Genomic DNA, 19,272 nt, shown 5'->3' on the forward strand with positions numbered 1-19,272 from the left:
ACGTAAAGGCACATTCCCGTGTCTGAATTATAACCAATGTACCAACATCATCAGAGGAGATTACATCTGTCATCCGTCTAGAAGTTACAGAATCCCTATAAAATGTTTCTATACTTTTTCTGCTAGTAACGTAGTTTACATGCTTAAAGGGGTACTCCACTGCTCAGCGTTTGGAACAAACTGTTCCGAAAGCTGGAGCCGGCAGCTTGTGACATCGTAGCCCCACCCCCTCATTATGTCACGCCCCACCCCCTCAATGCAAGTCTATGGGAGGGGGCGTGACGGCTGTCACGCCCCCTCCCATAGACTTGCATTGAGGGGGTGGGGTGACATAATGAGGGGGCGGGGCTAGGAAGTCACAAGCTGCCGGCACCGACTCCTGCATTCTAAACAGTTTGTTCAAAATGCTGAGCAGTGGAGTACCCCTTCAAATGTCCGCACCGACTGGTCTATGTTGGCCAGACATCCCGTCCCATTAAAACTAGATTAGTAGAACACAAATCAGTGATAAAAAAATGTTTTAAATCATATACTGATACTACGACATCGTATAGAGAGAATACTGCTGCGTAACATTTTCGCGACGCTAGACATTCTGTAACAGATTTAAAATGGTTAATCCTTGAACGGGTTCCGGAGGCAATTATCGAAAGTTTAAACCAAAAGCGTCTCTTGCAGCGAGAGTGCTATTGGATTAGTGAGCTTAACAGTTTGGTCCCGATGGGGCTGAATGAAATATGCAGCTTTAAATGTTATTTATAATTCCTAACTTAACCGTTCACGTTTATATTGTATATTATATATTGTAATTTCATGCGTTTCTAAGAATATTTTAACGTGTGAATTAATCACCCACACCTGGTACGCATGACTAAGGGGGTCTGCCCCCGAAACACTGTTGCGTCCATGGCTGGGAGAGTTAGGCCTCTATACTGCCCATATATATGGAGAAGAGAGAGCAAGTCCAGCTCACCACCTAAACCGCTGTGTCTCGGACACGTGTGGACCAACACGTAAGAGAGAAGAAGGCGTCCAGCACTCGGCATGCGGTAAAAACGACTGCTTTATTCTTTGTCAGTAGGACACAAACACTGCGGCATGGACAAAGGTGACGCGTTTCAGCGGAACATGTCCGCCTTAGTCATACAAAAAACATGTTCCGCTGAAACGCGTCACCTTTGTCCATGCCGCAGTGTTTGTGTCCTACTGACAAAGAATAAAGCAGTCGTTTTTACCGCCGAGTGCTGGACGCCTTCTTCTCCTTTGCCCATATATATATAGTTGAAGGCCCCTATACTTCCCCATATATAGTTGTAGGCCCCTATACTTCCCCATATATAGTTGTAGGTCCCTATACTGCCCTATGTATAGTTGTAGGCCCCTATACTTCCCCATATATAGTTGTAGGTCCCTATACTGCCCCATGTATAGTTGTAGGTCCATATACTGCCCATATATGTAGTTGAAGGCCCCTATTCTGCCACCATATATAGTTGTAGGCCCCTATACTGCCCCATATATAGTTGAAGGCCCCTATTCTGCCCCCATATATAGTTATAGGCCCCTATACTGCCCCTATATATAGTTGTAGGCCCCTATACTGCCCCCATATATAGTTGTAGGTCCCTATACTGCCCCATATATAGTTGTAGGCCCCTATACTTCCCCATATATAGTTGTAGGTCCCTATACTGCCCCATGTATAGTTGTAGGTCCATATACTGCCCATATATGTAGTTGAAGGCCCCTATTCTGCCACCATATATAGTTGTAGGCCCCTATACTGCCCCATATATAGTTGAAGGCCCCTATTCTGCCCCCATATATAGTTATAGGCCCCTATACTGCCCCTATATATAGTTGTAGGCCCCTATACTGCCCCCATATATAGTTGTAGGCCCCTATACTGCCCCATATATAGTTGTAGGCCCCTATACTGCCCATATATAGTTGAAGGCCCCTATTCTGCCCCCATATATAGTTGTAGGCCCCTATACTGCCCCTATATATAGTTGTAGGCCCCTATACTGCCCCCATATATAGTTGTAGGCCCCTATACTGCCCATATATGTAGTTGAAGGCCCCTATTCTGCCACCATATATAGTTGTAGGCCCCTATACTGCCCCATATATAGTTGAAGGCCCCTATTCTGCCCCCATATATAGTTGTAGGCCCCTATACTGCCCCTATATATAGTCGTAGGCCCCTATACTGCCCCCATATATAGTTGTAGGGCCCTATACTGCCCATATATGTAGTTGAAGGCCCCTATTCTGCCACCATATATAGTTGTAGACCCCTATACTGCCCCCATATATAGTTGTAGGCCCCTATACTCCCCCATATATAGTTGTAGGCCCCCATACTGCCCCGTATATAGTTGTAGGCCCCCATACTGCCCCTATATATAGTTGTAGGCCCCCCATACTGCCCCCTTATATAGTTGTAGGTCCCTATACTGCCCCTATATATAGTTGTAGGCCCCCATACGGCCCCCTTATATAGTTGTAGGCCCCTATACTGCCCCTATATATAGTTGTAGGCCCCTATACTGCCCCCATATATAGTTGTAGGCCCCCATATATAGTTGTAGGCCCCTATACTACCCATATATGTAGTTGAAGGCCCCTATACTACCCCCATATATAGTTGTAGGCCCCCATATATAGTTGAAGGCCCCTATACTACCCCATATAGTTGAAGGCCCCTATACTGCCCCCATATATAGTTGAAGGCCCCTATACTGCCCCCATATATAGTTGAAAGCCCCTATACTGCCCATATATGTAGTTGAAGGTGCATATTCTGCACCCATATATAGTTTTAGGCCCCTATACGGCCCCCGTATATAGTTGTAGGCCCCTATACTGTCCCCATATATATATTTTTTTTTAATAGAAGTAATTTACAAATCTGTTTAACTTTCTGGCACCAGTTGATTTAAGAAAAAAAAAAGGTTTTCACCGGAGTACCCCTTTAAGGAAGTAGACAGACGAAATACTTTATTGTACAAATGGCGTCACTTTTGTCCTCACATTGTGAGCGGTATTGCCAAGTTGTACTACTACACACAGCCTGAGGACAGGTTCGGCGCTGTTTTTGTAAGAAAGCAGATATGTTTTTGAAATTTTGGATTATATCTTATTTAAAGAACATCCCAGAATGCCACAGACCTCTCTGGCTCCAAACAGGATGAAGTAGTATATGTATGTGATTGGTCGGGGCTGTGGTTCTTTGTAGGTCATTCTCTCGTACTGTCTTAGGGAAATAGTCTTTATAGGGAGAAGAGAGACTGTGTGCACTTGGTGGATGAAGCATGCTGGTGATCTGGTTCATGCTCACGGTGGCTCCACTTTTTTCGACTTTGCAGGGGCAGGCTCAGACAACTCTATCATTTTGCAATCTACCCCTGATATTGTCCTACTGTCCACAATGTACTATTTCACTGTGGAATGAAACATACAGAAATTCTGTACCCTGTACAGTTTTAGGTTCAGATGGCAGAATTTCCGAGCAGAATCCGGCAGAAAATATTCAGCTCGAAATTTCTGTTGCAGCAGAGTCCCATTGTTTTTTATGGGATTCTGCTGCACCACACACATGGTTGATTGAGGGTCCCACTACAAGGCCACTGTACCTTTTTATAGAGAAACAAGTTGGCTTTCTGCTATTCAGCACTAGTATGTGGGTTTTCACATAAATTGCGCTATAATCCCTACTTTTAGTTGTTGCTAGTTATGCCTCTGTTTTAGTTCCTTTTCTATCTTTAGGTAGAGGGACTTATCTAAATTTTCTATAGGGCCCAATGAACTCTAATTATTCACCTGCAGGAGATGATAGATGTTATGGTGCCTGCCCCTGAAAAATCTATATATTCCATTCTGATATGTGTCAATGTCTGTGGTGTTATTGTGGTGTGTAGATTGTGGTGTGTAGGTTGTGGTTGTGGTGCTTAGATTGTGGTTGTGGTGTGTAGATTGTTGTTGTGGTGCGTAGATTGTGGTTGTGGTGTGTAGATTGTTGTCGTGGTGTGTAGATTGTGGTGCGTAGATTGTGGTTGTGGTGTGTAGATTGTTGTTGTGGTGTGTAGATTGTGGTGCGTAGATTGTGGTTGTGGTGCGTAGATTGTGGTTGTGGTGTGTAGATTGTGGTTGTGGTGCGTAGATTGTGGTTGTTGTGTGTAGATTGTGGTGCGTAGATTGTGGTTGTGGTGCGTAGATTGTGGTTGTGGTGCGTAGATTGTGGTTGTGGTGTGTAGATTGTTGTCGTGGTGCGTAGATTGTGGTTGTGGTGTGTAGATTGTGGTTGTGGTGCCTAGATTGTGGTTGTGGTGTGTAGATTGTGGTTGTGGTGCGTAGATTGTTGTCGTGGTGCGTAGATTGTGGTTGTGGTGTGTAGATTGTGGTTGTGGTGTGTAGATTGTGGTTGTGGTGCGTAGATTGTGGTTGTAGTGTGTAGTTTGTGGTTGTGGTGCGTAGATTGTGGTTGTGGTGTGTAGATTGTGGTTGTGGTGCTGGTCTTTATGATCTTCTCTGCATGCAATGTTTTTTTTCTAATGAATCTTTTCTGTGGAAAGAAATGCCATTTAGGAATCAAGTCCTAAAGATATCATGCAAGGCTCCATTCTGTATTCAGACCTTATGGAACCATTGAAAGAATGGATAGAGACCATGATCTCCTTCACTAACTGATCTGGAGACTCATGTCTAGATTTGGCCCATTGTTCTTCAAGTTCTGATGATATGATTCATGGATCCATCCTATAGTCAGGCCATATGGAAAACATACAGAGAAAAGATAGAGAGCATGATCTCCTTAAAGGAGTATTCCACTGGAAAACATTAATATTATTATTATTTTTTAAATCAACTGTAGCCAGAAAGTTACAGATTTGTAAATTACTTCTACTAAAAAAAATCTTAATCCTTCCAGTACTTATCAGCTGCTGTATGATCCACAGGAAGTTCCTTTCTGTCTGACCACAGTGCTCTCTGCTGACACCTCTGTCCATTTTAGGAACTGATACAATACGAGGAATTCCTCCAAAAGGGCAGAGATCATGATGTCGCTGGAGACCAGGTAAAAGGCAGATTTTCTTTATTCCCACAATGCAACGCGTTTCGCGGAAGTTCCGCTTCATCAGGCATGTTGCCTGATGAAGCGGAACTTCCGCAAAATGTGTTGCATTGTGGAAATAAAGAAAATTTGCCTTTTACCTGGTCTCCAGCGCCTTCATGATCTCTGCCCTTTTGGAGGAATTCCTCGTAATGTATCTGTGACGGTGTGAAGCAGAGCTGCTGCCGAGTCCTCAACATACCGTATGTTTTCCCATAGTTGTACTTGGATGGAGTGCAACTATATCTGGTAAGCGCATGTTCACACTGAGCGTTACCATTTATACTCCGGTATCACACAAGGGAGCGCATCCTATTCTTTCTTTCTTTCCATTTTAGGAACTGTCCAGAGTAGGAGCAAATCCCCATAGAAAACCTATCCTGCTCTGGACAGTTCCTGATTTGGACAGAGGTGTCAGCAGAGAGCACTGTGGATCATACAGCAGCTGATAAGTACTAGAAGGATTAAGATTTTTTAATAGAAGTAATTTACAAATCTGTTTAACTTTCTGGCACCAGTTGATTGAAAAAAACACGTTTTCCAATGGAGTACCCCTTTAACTAGACTCATGTCTAGACTTGGTTCTTCACGACCTAAATATAGAATTCAAGGTTCCATCCTGTATTCAGGCCTTATGGAATCCATACAATGAATGGATAGAGGCCATGATCTCCTTTATTAAACTACCTGAAGACTCGTGTCTAGACTTGGCCCATTGTTCTTCAAGTCCTGAAGATATTATTCGAGGATCCATCCTATAGTCAGGCCATATAGAAAACATACGGAGAATGGGTAGAGATTGTCTCCTTTACTCGAAAATCTGAAGATGTTTAGACTTGGCCCATTGTTTTACTAGTCCATATTACCTCACCTTTCCCATTCCTTTAAACTTATAGGACAGAAGAGTGACATCATTGGACCAGTTCCCTTCTCTTCTCAAAGCCTATGAAGGGGGAACACCTGTGGTTCCCACTATCCATTATATAGGGGAATAGTGATGACCATTGGGGTGGTCTCACTGTATGTACCCCTTTTCGCAGAGTTGCTTCAGCTGCACAGTGACCAAGTGGGACCACAGCAGGGTATACTGGAACCTATAACAGAGTCACAAATTATGGCCAATTTGGGGTTCTACTTAGTTAAAGGGGTATTCTGCTTCTCAGCATTTGGAACAAACTGTTCCGAGTGCTGGAGCCTGCGCTGGAAGCTCGTGGCGTCATAGCCCCCTCATGAAGTCACACCCCGCCCCCTCAATGCAAGTCTATGGGAGGGGGCGTGACAGTCGTCACGCCCCCTCCCATAGACTTGCATTGAGGGGGCGGGGTGTGACATCATGAGGGGGCGGGTCTATGACGTCACGAGCTGCCAGCTCCGGCGTTTAGAATAGTTTGTTCTAAACGCTGAGCAGCGGAGTACCCCTTTAAATCTCAATAGAACCTTCTAAAAAATACTAGATTGAGTTAAATGGCATTACTTTCTTTTTTTGATCAATGAATGGAAATGTAATATTTTTTGCGATGCTTTACAGCAGTCATTTTTAGACATTTATATGAGATGAGCTGCACATTGATCATTGATGACAGTCCGGCACGAGTAATTTGGAGCTAAGGATCACCACTAGAATCATAAACATGTCAAAAAACCTTGTATTATCCCTTAAAGGGGTATTCCAGGAAAAAACTTTTTTTTATTTTATATCAACTGGCTCCAGAAAGTTAAACAGATTTGTCATTTACTTCTATTAAAAAATCTTAATCCTTTCAATAATTATCAGCTGCTGAAATTGAGTTGTTGTTTTCTGTCTGGCAACAGTGCTCTCTGCTGACATCTCTGCTTGTCTCGGGAACTGCACAGAGTAGAAGAGGTTTGCTATGGGGATTTGCTTCTAAACTGGGCGGTTCCCGAGACATGTGTCATCAGAGAGCACTTAGACAGAAAAGAACAACTCAACTTCATCAGCTCATAAGTACTGAAAGGATTAAGATTTTTTTAATAGAAGTCATTTACAAATCTGTTTAACATTCTGGAGCCAGTTAATTATATATATATATATATATATATATATATATATATATATATATAAATTCCTGGATAACCCCTTTATATAAAATCTTGGGATTTCCTTAATAACTTGGAATCCAGTTGTGTGTGTCTTGGCTTCCCCTTTAGGAAACAGGAAGCCATGGTGATATGTGAGCAGGGGCAGGAAATCTTAAAAAACATATATGAGATATTCCAAAAATAATACAAAGGAATACATTAATAGAAGTGTTATTACCGGGCATTGTTGTCTTTACCCATTGGGATGTAATTCAAAGTGTTATTTATGGTACAGGAAGTGGGAATACCCGTAATATGTCCCCTAGAAGTAAAGGAAACAAGGGACTGTCCAAGCTTAGTGAAGGCCGGAGGATAACACAGAGGAGGGGGCATCAAAATAGACCCCACTAAGGGTGCAGGATGGCAGCACCATGTATAGAAGGGCACAGCACTTTTTGTTTGATGTCTTCATACCTGACCCTAGGAAGTTCCTTACTATTTTGCTGACCCTGTAAATGGGGAGAGTCCGTGTATAGGTTCAAGCCACCCATAGAAAAGTGGAATAGGGCCAAAGTTACCTTGGGTGTCCAAAATGCAGCTTCAGGACCCACCTCCATACTATCTAAGTCCTTGATAGATGCCATAAGGTAGCATGGTTGCTTTTCTTATTGGTTTCGTATTTTAAAGTCTTGTGCGTTATTGACTTGAGACATTTTCACCCACACCGATCTGTGTTTCTTTCCCCAGCTAAGTCAGTACCCACATCTACGGGAGGAGATGGAGAGGATTGTCACCACACACATCCGGGAGAGAGAGGGGCGCACAAAAGACCAAGTAAGAATCTGGGGTGGAATGGAGGGGTGCTCGTCCCAACCAGGGTCTTCTGGTGGTAGTCATGTGGACACTATACATACGTTTCCTTAGTTTGTTTGTATCTAATGTGGCGACCGTGAAAAACCTTGGCAATGTTGTTGGGTACTGGTTCTCAGGTTCACATAAAAAGAAAAAAATATTTATGAAAATGTGAGGGGTGGAGTCACTTATGGGAGATACTGTATATATATAATGTGAGGGGTGGGGTCACTTATGGGAGATACTGTATATATAATGTAAGGGGTGGACTCACTTATGGGATATACTGTATATATAATGTGAGGGGTGGACTCACTTATGGGATATACTATATATAATGTGAGGGGTGGACTCACTTATGGGAGATACTGTATATATATAATGTGAGGGGTGGACTCACTTATGGGATATACTATATATAATGTGAGGGGTGGAGTCACTTATGGGAGATACTGTATATAATGTGAGGGGTGGACTCACTTATGGGATATACTGTATATATAATGTGAGGGGTGGACTCACTTATGGGATATACTGTATATATAATGTGAGGGGTGGACTCACTTATGGGATATACTATATATAATGTGAGGGGTGGAGTCACTTATGGGATATACTGTATATATAATGTGAGGGGTGGAGTCACTTATGGGATATACTGTATATAATGTGAGGGGTGGACTCACTTATGGGAGATACTGTATATATAATGTGAGGGGTGGAGTCACTTATGGGATATACTGTATATAATGTGAGGGGTGGACTCACTTATGGGATATACTGTATATAATGTGAGGGGTGGACTCACTTATGGGATATACTGTATATATAATGTGAGGGGTGGACTCACTTATGGGATATACTGTATATATAATGTGAGGGGTGGACTCACTTATGGGATATACTGTATATATAATGTGAGGGGTGGACTCACTTATGGGATATACTGTATATATAATGTGAGGGGTGGACTCACTTATGGGAGATATTGTATATATAATGTGAGGGGTGGAGTCACTTATGGGATATACTGTATATATAATGTGAGGGGTGGAGTCACTTATGGGATATACTGTATATAATGTGAGGGGTGGACTCACTTATAGGATATACTGTATATAATGTGAGGGGTGGACTCACTTATAGGATATACTGTATATATAATGTGAGGGGTGGACTCACTTATGGGATATACTGTATATAATGTGAGGGGTGGACTCACTTATGGGATATACTGTATATATAATGTGAGGGGTGGAGTCACTTATGGGATATACTGTATATATAATGTGGGGGTGGAGTCACTTATGGGATATACTGTATATATAATCTGAGGGGTGGAGTCACTTATGGGATATACTGTATATAATGTGAGGGGTGGAGTCACTTATGGGATATTCTGTGTATAATGTGAGGGGTGGAGTCACTTGTGGGATATACTGTATATATAATGTGAGGGGTGGAGTCACTTATGGGATATACTGTATATATAATGTGGGGGTGGAGTCACTTATGGGATATACTGTATATATAATCTGAGGGGTGGACTCACTTATGGGATATACTGTATATAATGTGAGGGGTGGACTCACGTATGGGATATACTGTATATATAATGTGAGGGGTGGAGTCACTTATGGGATATACTGTATATATAATGTGAGGGGTGGAGTCACTTATGGGATATACTGTATATAATGTGAGGGGTGGACTCACTTACGGGATATACTGTATATAATGTGAGGGGTGGAGTCACTTATGGGAGAAACTGTATATATAATGTGAGGGGTGGACTCACTTATGGGATATACTGTATATATAATGTGAGGGGTGGAGTCACTTATGGGATATACTGTATATATAATGTCAGGGGTGGAGTCACTTATGGGATATACTGTATATAATGTGAGGGGTGGAGTCACTTATGGGATATACTGTATATAATGTGAGGGGTGGACTCACGTATGGGATATACTGTATATATAATGTGAGGGGTGGAGTCACTTATGGGAGATACTGTATATATAATGTGAGGGCTGGACTCACTTATGGGATATACTGTATATATAATGTGAGGGGTGGAGTCACTTATGGGAGATATTGTATATATAATGGGAGGGGTGGAGTCACTTATGGGATATACTGTATATATAATGTGAGGGGTGGACTCACTTATGGGAGATATTGTATATATAATGGGAGGGGTGGAGTCACTTATGGGATATACTGTATATATAATGTGAGGGGTGGAGTCACTTATGGGAGATATTGTATATATAATGGGAGGGGTGGAGTCACTTATGGGATATACTGTATATATAATGTGAGGGGTGGAGTCACTTATGGGAGATATTGTATATATAATGGGAGGGGTGGAGTCACTTATGGGATATACTGTATATATAATGTGAGGGGTGGAGTCACTTATGGGATATACTGTATATATAATGTGAGGGGTGGACTCACTTATGGGATATACTGTATATATAATGTGAGGGGTGGACTCTCTTATAGGATATACTGTATATATAATGTGAGGGGTGGAGTCACTTATGGGATATACTGTATATATAATGGGAGGGGTGGAGTCACTTATGGGATATACTGTATATATAATGTGAGGGGTGGAGTCACTTATGGGAGATATTGTATATATAATGGGAGGGGTGGAGTCACTTATGGGATATACTGTATATATAATGTGAGGGGTGGAGTCACTTATGGGAGATACTGTATATAATGTGAGGGGTGGACTCACTTATGGGATATACTGTATATATAATGTGAGGGGTGGAGTCACTTATGGGAGATACTGTATATATAATGTGAGGGGTGGACTCACGTATGGGATATACTGTATATATAATGTGAGGGGTGGAGTCACTTATGGGATATACTGTATATAATGTGAGGGGTGGACTCACTTATGGGATATACTGTATATATAATCTGAGGGGTGGACTCACTTATGGGATATACTGTATATAATGTGAGGGGTGGACTCACGTATGGGATATACTGTATATATACAATAAACATGTCTCTACAGAAATGATATCTTGCCTTGTACAGATTCATTTTGGTCTATTCTCCTTCCACACAGGTTATGCTGCTGATTGACATTGAACTTGCCTACATGAACACAAACCATGAAGATTTCATTGGCTTTGCTAAGTAAGCCTGCAGTCACAGTACATCACATGTCATGTGTCCACCAATGAATACTCTGCTACATGTTACATAGGAACATTCTCTTCTTCCTTCTTTCATAGTCCTGTATATAGGGGACAGATTTATAGTGATTAGTGCTAAGGATTCATTTCCTTTCTTTTCCTTATTCATCTTTTTCCCCCCTTTTCTTTGATCTCCTATCCGTTTTCTTTCTTTTCCTTTCCATTCATCTTTTCTTTCCTTGCCCTTTCCTCTCCTCTTATTTCCTTCCTTTCTTTCTTATTAATTTTCTCTCTCTCATCTCCATTCCACCCTTTATCCTCTTTATTTTGCTTTTCATTTATTTCCTTTACTGTTTTCTCTTCCTTTCCTGCTTTCCTTTTCGTTTCTCTCCATCTTTCTTTTCCTTTCGTCTCCCCCATTTCTTTCCTTTCTTTCCTACCTTTCTTTTCCTTTCCTCTTTCCTTGCCCATTTTCTTTTGCATTTCCTTTATTTTACCATCCTCTTCCAATTCTTTTCCTCTCACCTCCTTTCCCTTCCTTTCTTCCTCTCTTTCTCATTCATTTATACCTCCTTCATATTTCCATTTTCACTCCTTACCCCTTTTGTTTTCTTTTCTGTTTCTTTTCTGTTTCCTTTCCTATTTCTTTCCTCCCCATCCTCCTTCTTTTCTTTTCCTTTCATCTTCCATCCTTCTTGCTTTTCCTTCTTTTGTTTTAACTTCCTATCCTCTATCTTTTCCTTTCCGCTTCCCCCTTTCCCTTCCTTTCTTTTCCCTTCCTTTCTTTTCCCTTTCCTCTTTCCTTACCCATTTTCTTTTGCCTTTCCTTTTTCACCACCACCTTTCCTCTTGTCTCCTTTCCTCTTGCTTCCTTTCCCTCTCTTTCTACTTTTATCATCTTTCCTTTCCTTACCCCTTTTCTTTTGTTTCTTTCCTCTACTTTCCTTTTCCTTCGTCAGAGTTACAAAGTTAGTTTACCTAAGTCCACCATGTTCAACCATTTAGGGTGCATTTAAACTATGAAAAATGCCTCCGGGCAGATATTCTGAATGCCGCATCCACCGCCAATGTTAAACAGCACTAGGGCCGCGCAGACCTGCACCATCCTCATTGACGGCAATGCAGTCTGCACAGAATTCCACCAAAAGAATTTACATGTTTATTCCTGGTCACACAAGCCATTGTTATATGTCCTACAAATCTCTTCCATTTGAATGAAGGAACCTCGTTCCAGGAGGATCTGTAGAGACAGGTAACCAGATCATGTGCTTTTCATTGTAGTGCGCAGCAGAGGAGCAGCCAAATGAATAAGAAAAAAGCATCCGGGAACCAGGTGAGAACCGTCTATTGCTCTATGTATGCCTGATGCCTGAATCTTACAGCTGATGCCTGTTAATACTCATACATAGAACCTACATGAAGTTTGCACTGTGTAAGTTGGCCAGACAAGACTGTTCCAAATCCACCTTCTTACCACTACAGTGGTCCCTCAACTTACAATATTGATTGGTTCCAGGATGACCATTGTATGTTGAGACCAGAACTCTATGGAAACCTGGTAATTGGTTCTGAACCCACCAAAATGTCATCCAAAAATAAGAAAAAGTGAGGATTAAAGAAAAATAATTAGATAACTAATATAGATAAAGCAAATCCTTCCATAATAAAGATCTGCTGGGAGCTGTAATCACTGTCTATGTAGAGGACAGGAGCTTCTTCAGGGTCCTGTACAGTACACAGTGTCCTAAAAAAGTAATGGAGCCGCCCTCACCTGGTGTCCAAAGGAGCAGCTAACCCTGGTACAGGTAAAGAGTACAGAACACGTAATACCTCCCTGTACTGTAGGGGGCGCTACCAGACACCAGTCAGTGCATATACTTCAGTAATACAGGTAAAGAGTAGTACAGAACATGTAATACCTCCCTGTACTATAGGGGGCTCTACCAGACACCAGTCAGTGCATACACTTCAGTAATACAGGTAAAGAGTACAGAACATGTGATACCTCCCTGTACTGTAGGGGGCGCTACCAGACACCAGTCAGTGCATACACTTCAGTAATATAGGTAAAGAGTAGTACAGAACATGTAATACCTCCCTGTACTGTATGGGGCGCTACCAGACACCAGTCAGTGCATACACTTCAGTAATACAGGGGTCTTACCAGTAAATGTCCATTCTGATTGGTCGGTTCTTCCAGCCATTGACATGTTTCGCAGATCTGGACTGTCCGTAGAATTGTATGTTGAGTCTGGTTTCAAGTTACAATGGTCCAGAAAAGACCATTGTATGTTGAAACTATTGTATGTTGAGGCCATTGTAAGTTGAGGGATCACTGTATTATAACCATGTACACATAGCAGGTCCCTTAAATAGGGGGAGGGTGTGTAGAGAACTTAGGCACCCATAGGCACACGGTGAGAGCGTTGGTCTGCTCCATTGTGCCAGGTGATGATACCATGCACCATAAGACTAACCATTATGCAGGACAGGAGGGTTTGTAACTTCTACATCCCCCATTCCTTGCAGAAGAACCAATGGTCTAATTCCCCTCCATTGGCCCTGATTTACTTTTGTAAACCCAAAATGTTTTGTTGGGTCGTGTGCCAGATTCTGGCGCATTGCGCCAGGATTGAAAAAAAACTTGACAAACTCTTCATTTTACTCAGAAAACCCAAAAGGAGCGTGGTCGCTGTGAAAGGTGGGGGCGTGACCACCGAAAAGGGGCGTGTTCCCGAAATTTTTTACCATGGATTTTTTTTTTTAGGGCATTAAAACCCACAAAGAAACCTACACTCCACTCTTAGTAAATCAGGGCCATTGTGTACAGTGTGTTAACACAGTATAGGGCAGTGTTTCCCCAACCAGTGTGCCTCCAGCTGTTGCAAAACTACAACTTCCAGCATGCCTGGACAGCCAAAGGCTGTCCGGGCATGCTGGGAGTTGCAGTTTTGCAACAGCTGGAGGCATGCTGGTTGGGAAACATCAGTATTGGGCATAATGGCATAACTTTAGCATGGGTTATCCCCTCTACACAAGTCCAATAGCAATAACAGGGGTCATCTTCCGTAGTGCATATTCCTTAGGCCTCATGCATTATATATGTGGATATGCAAATATATATATATATATATATATATATATATATATATATATATGCAAATATAATTATGGATTTAAATGTATCAACTATTATTTCCGTTCAATGCTTCCCCATTGCAGTTTTAGCATGCAGTGCCACTTTTCACCATTGACATGATAAAATATTTGCCATAGACACCAATGCAACAGCGCCCCCTTCCAATAAAAAAAAATAAAAAATAAATAAAAATTGTCATGGCATTTTTTTTCCACCAGCAAGAAGAGATCTGCAGCCTAAATGTAACACATTTAAGATTATGTGAGGTAATATCATGCCTGGCAGTGTCTGGGCCGTCCATGTCATTAAGCTGCGGCCATCTACAGTGCAAGCACATCTTGGTCGGCAGGCTTGGCGTGTGTGTGCGTGAGGCGAGAATGGCCAGATGGGCATGTCATGCACGGGCTGTGGAATCCGCAGCGACTCATATATGGTTCTGCACCCGCGCTGCTAGTAATGTATATCCCTCTTCTTCTGCTCCCATCTCTCCTGTCCACTCTGCTGCTCTTGTTATGGTTACCCTGTGCAGGATGAGATCCTGGTGAGTAGTCAGGCAGCGGCTGAAGAAGGAGGAAGTGCATCAGGGCAGCCATACGCAGACCCCCACCATCGACCCTAATACTCAAGTCCTTAAATTACATATTCCCCCTTTTTTTCTGGGAAACCTGAGTGACAAGCACCATGGTTAATAACTTCTGCAGCAGTATTTTTCCAACCAGGGTGCCTCCAGCTGTTGCAAAACTACAACTCCCAGCATGCCTGGACAGCCGGTGGCTTTAAGTTATAGTTTTTGAATAACTGGAGGCACAACCGGTTGGGAAACCCTGGTCGGCCTTGTTCCCACAACGGAATTTCTGTGCGAAAAATTCCACATGAAAATCCTATTGCAGCAGAGTCCCATTTTATTTTATTTTTTTAAAGAGATTCTGCTACACCGAAGACCCAGCGGAATTTCCACGGCAGAAACATCTGCTGTGGAAATTCTAATTCCCGCCTCCAAAGAAAGAATTGAAATGTCATTTCCTTCTGCGGAAACCATTAGGACATGGAGATGGCGCATTTCCGAGCAGTCCTAGCACTGGCATGTCCTGCTGGCGCCCGCTGTTTGCGGAATGTCCATTTTCTTGACAGACATCTCACAAAAATGTTGCCTTTTGAACATGGCCCTCTACAGCTTTCAGCTGCCTGTAAAGAGAGCCCTCCCAAGTCCGGGATGAAAAAAAAGACAAACGCCCCAAAAACGGCCCACTTTTTTTTGTTCGGGGGCCAAACCCCACATGAGCCCCACATGGCGCTTTTTTTTTTTTTCCTGCGTTTTTTTTTTCGTGGTGTTTTTTTCAAGGCTTTCAAAATCACAGCATGTTTAGGGTATGGTGTTTTTGTTTTTTTCTTAAGAAAATCTTGGCAATTTTTCACCTATAGACTTCTGAAATTGGCGTTTTTAATAGGCGTTCCCCAATTCTTCAATAGCAATAGTTCAGTCACATGATGGGTCACATGAAGGAAGCACAATGTAAAACCCCTATACTAAAACCCAGTAGGGGGGAAATTTATCAAAACCTGTGCAGATCAAAAGATGACCAGTTGCCCATAGCAACCAATCAGATTGCTTCTATCATGTTTAAAAAGTCCTCTGAAAAAAATTAAAGAAGCGATCTGATGGTTGCTATGGGCAACTGGTCAACTCTTCATCTGCACTGATTTTGATAAATCTACCCAACTTTATTTAAAAAACAAAACAAAGCAAAAAATCATTTCTATCATGTTTAAAAAGTCCACTGAACAAATAAAGAAGCCGTCTGATTGGTTGCTATGGGCAACTGGTCAACTCTTCATCTGCACTGATTTTGATAAATCTACCCAACTTTATTTAAAAAACAAAACAAAACAAAAAATTGTTTCTATCATGTTTAAAAAGTCCTCTGAACAATTAAAGAAGCCGTCTGATTGGTTGCTATGGGCAACTGGTCAACTTTTCATCTGCACAGCTTTTGATAAATCTACCCAACTTTATTTAAAAAAACAAAACAAAAAACACCACAAAATTGACAGGCAAAAAAGTTGTGTGGAATCCATGTCTCAGCGATTCACTGATACATTTCCCACCTGTACGAAAAGCAGGATGACGCCCCCTGTCGTAGTGCCATAGCTGTAGCGGCGGCCATATTGGCTGTCACCTGGGTTTCCCAGAAATTGTTGTCAGTCATTGACTTGGGAGGGGACGTTTATATAAGTAACGTCCACTGGTATGGCTTTTATATGTCAGTGTAAAATGTTTTCTCACATAACATTTCAATTGCTGAGGTGACTGGTGAAGAACACAGACGTATGCAACATTGTCAGGACCCCCATTAAAAGGGGTGGTATCTCTTTAAATGGACTCTGCGCAGGCCCAGATGCACCGTCTCCTCGTGCTCAGCCCCCCCAACCCTGTGTGTCCTCATCTCCTTCTCCTCTTGTTCCTTTTCCTTATATTCACTGCGCAAAAGATAGCCACAATAATAACCGCCCGCATCGTGATTCAGGTCATGATGCTCCATTATTAACCTGGGGGAAGGGGGAGGGCCATCATAGTATTAGCATAATATCCAGACGTTCCTTGCAAATCCAGCTCTAGAGTCAATCCACGTAATGGCGGGTAAATTACTGTTGACTTTTGGGGAATTTAGATAAAATACGCATGTGGAATATGGATTATATGAGCTACTCACCCTAAGGCTACCTTCACATGTTCAGGTTTAACAGATGCAATTTTTTTTAAAACAAAGCCAAAAACAGATATGAAAAGAGGACAAGTTCTCTGTTTACCACCAAGTTCACAAACTGCAAAAAAAAATACGGCAATTTTTTTGCAGCTGATTCCGCAAAAAAAAAAAATAACGCTGTGGATTTTTTTCACGAATCAATTATTGGCATACATTGGAGGTTCATGTCTGAGAATACCCCAACCTCTCCCTCTAAGGCAGTGTTTCCCAACCAGGGTCCCTTCAGCTGTTGCAAAACTACAACTCCCAGCATGCTGTTGGCTGTCCGGGCACGCTGGGAGTTGTAGTTTTGCAACAGCTGGAGGCACCCTGGTTGGGAAACACTGCCATAGAGGTAGAGGTTGGGGTATTCTCAGACATGAACCTCCAATTTATGCCACAGTATTTTTTTTTGCATTGTGGACAATGACTGAGGTATAATTATAAATGTACTTCATCCATTGTCCACAATGCAAAAAAAAACAAAAAAACACTGTGGATTTTTCACGAATCTGAAATGTATGTGCCATTCAGAGTTTTAGGAAAGCTGATCATCACTACACTCATAGTAAAGCAGTATTTCCTAAGCAGGGTCCCTTCAGCTGTTGCAAAACTACAACTCCCAGCATGCCCGGACAGCCGCAGGCTGTCCGGGCATGCTGGGAGTTGTAGTTTTGCAACAGCTGAAGGGACCCTGCTTGTGTTTTGGAGGGATATGCTTGGAGCTGGTATGAAACCCCCATGATGTTCATGTGCCCTATAAGAGCAGTAGTGGGGCACTCCCTTAAAGGGGTACTCTGCCCCTAGACATCTTATCCCTTATCCCGATCTCTCCTGCAGCACCCCTGTCATCTGGTGCACGGAGCTTCGCTTCGTGCCTGATGACTGGCGATACAGGGGCCGGAGGATTGTGACGTCACGCCCCCTCCCATAGACTTGTATTGAGGGGGCGGGGCATATTGGCACGAGGTGGGGCGTGATGTGACGATACTCCGGCCCGTGTATCACCAGTCATCAGGCACGAAGCAAAGCAAAGCTCCGAGCACCAGAAGACAGGGGTGCTGCAGGAGAGATCGGGGAGGGGTAGGGGGTTCGGGGTTCCCAGCAAGGGGATAAGATGTCTAGGGTGGAGTAAACCCCTTTGAGTTAGTCATATAAAGTAAAAGGGGTACTGCAGCCAAAATTAACTTATCCCCCATTCACAGGACAGGGAATAAGTAGCTGATCGCGGGGGTCCGACTGCTCGGGGTCCGACTGCCAATCTTCATAGAAAAAAATGGAGCACATACGGTCTAGCGGTAGACGACACGCGCTCCTCACTGAGCAAGGCGGGGTCCCATCCTGGAGATTGCAGGAGGTCCCAGCGGTCTAACCCCCCCGCAGTCAAATTCTTGTCCCCTATTCTGTGGATAGGGGAAAAGTTAATTTTGGCTGCAGTACCCCTTTAAAGGAGTCCTCCGGTGGAATTATTATTATTTTTTTGTTTTAAATCAACTGGTGCCAGAAAGTTAGACAGATTTGTAAATGATTATAAACAAAATGGAGAGGCTCCTGTCTATCTGACATTCACCAAGGACCCGAGCAACCCAACACACACCTATACCCACGGTGTATAAAAATAGGATCAATATGGAAAAAATAAATGGGGCTCAAGGGTCAAAGATATCTGGTTTAAGTTGATTGGTATTTATTAATATAAAATACAAAAAGAACTAAATAGGGATGTACAGGGCCCTTGTACCTCCCCAATTAATTAAATAATACAAAATAAAATATGATAATCCCAATATAAAAACTAAAATTAACTATAAAATTAATAACAACTATAAAATGCAATTTGAGCCTGTATATCAATATGTAGATCTTCTGATCTTGAGGAACAGCACAGTATAAAAGTTCATTCCACAACTCTTGTTTCCAAAGATCTTCAATAAGATAAAATGTATCCGCTACAAATAATCAATTGATGCGGTAGTGCTGTATCCATTCAAACCTTGGCAACTAGATCTCACCAACACAGTGATACAATGTGGCACTTTGTGAGCAGTGAACAGTCACTCAAAATCACTCTTTAAGCATTTCTGCGTATGTCATACATCATAGAAGCCAGTTTGCAATATTTTTCATATAATGCTCACCACTCCGAAATATCACGGATCTCCCTTCAGTATAATTGTGGGGGCCGGCTGTATGACGTCTTGTGGCCGG

General features: G+C 42.4%; 1 protein-coding gene across 18 annotated transcripts in view; it reads left to right on the plus strand.

The window, feature by feature from the left end:
* DNM1 (dynamin 1) overlaps positions 1–19,272 on the plus strand; it is a 121,820-nt gene that overhangs the window by 66,733 nt on the left and 35,815 nt on the right. For 10 of the 18 annotated variants that reach the window (XM_056538721.1, XM_056538709.1, XM_056538708.1 and 7 more), the window contains exons 11-14: positions 7,904–7,990; positions 11,112–11,182; positions 12,463–12,514; positions 14,539–14,586. In XM_056538721.1, coding sequence (XP_056394696.1) covers positions 7,904–7,990; positions 11,112–11,182; positions 12,463–12,514; positions 14,539–14,586 — 258 coding nt within the window. Of the gene's footprint in view, positions 1–7,903; positions 7,991–11,111; positions 11,183–12,462; positions 12,515–14,538; positions 14,587–14,849; positions 14,862–19,272 lie in introns of all 18 variants that reach the window. The other 8 variants (XM_056538713.1, XM_056538724.1, XM_056538723.1 and 5 more) reach the window with 2 other exon arrangements.

Source organism: Hyla sarda, chromosome 9 (assembly GCF_029499605.1).
Source record: "Hyla sarda isolate aHylSar1 chromosome 9, aHylSar1.hap1, whole genome shotgun sequence".
NCBI classification, from domain to species: Eukaryota; Metazoa; Chordata; class Amphibia; order Anura; family Hylidae; genus Hyla; species Hyla sarda.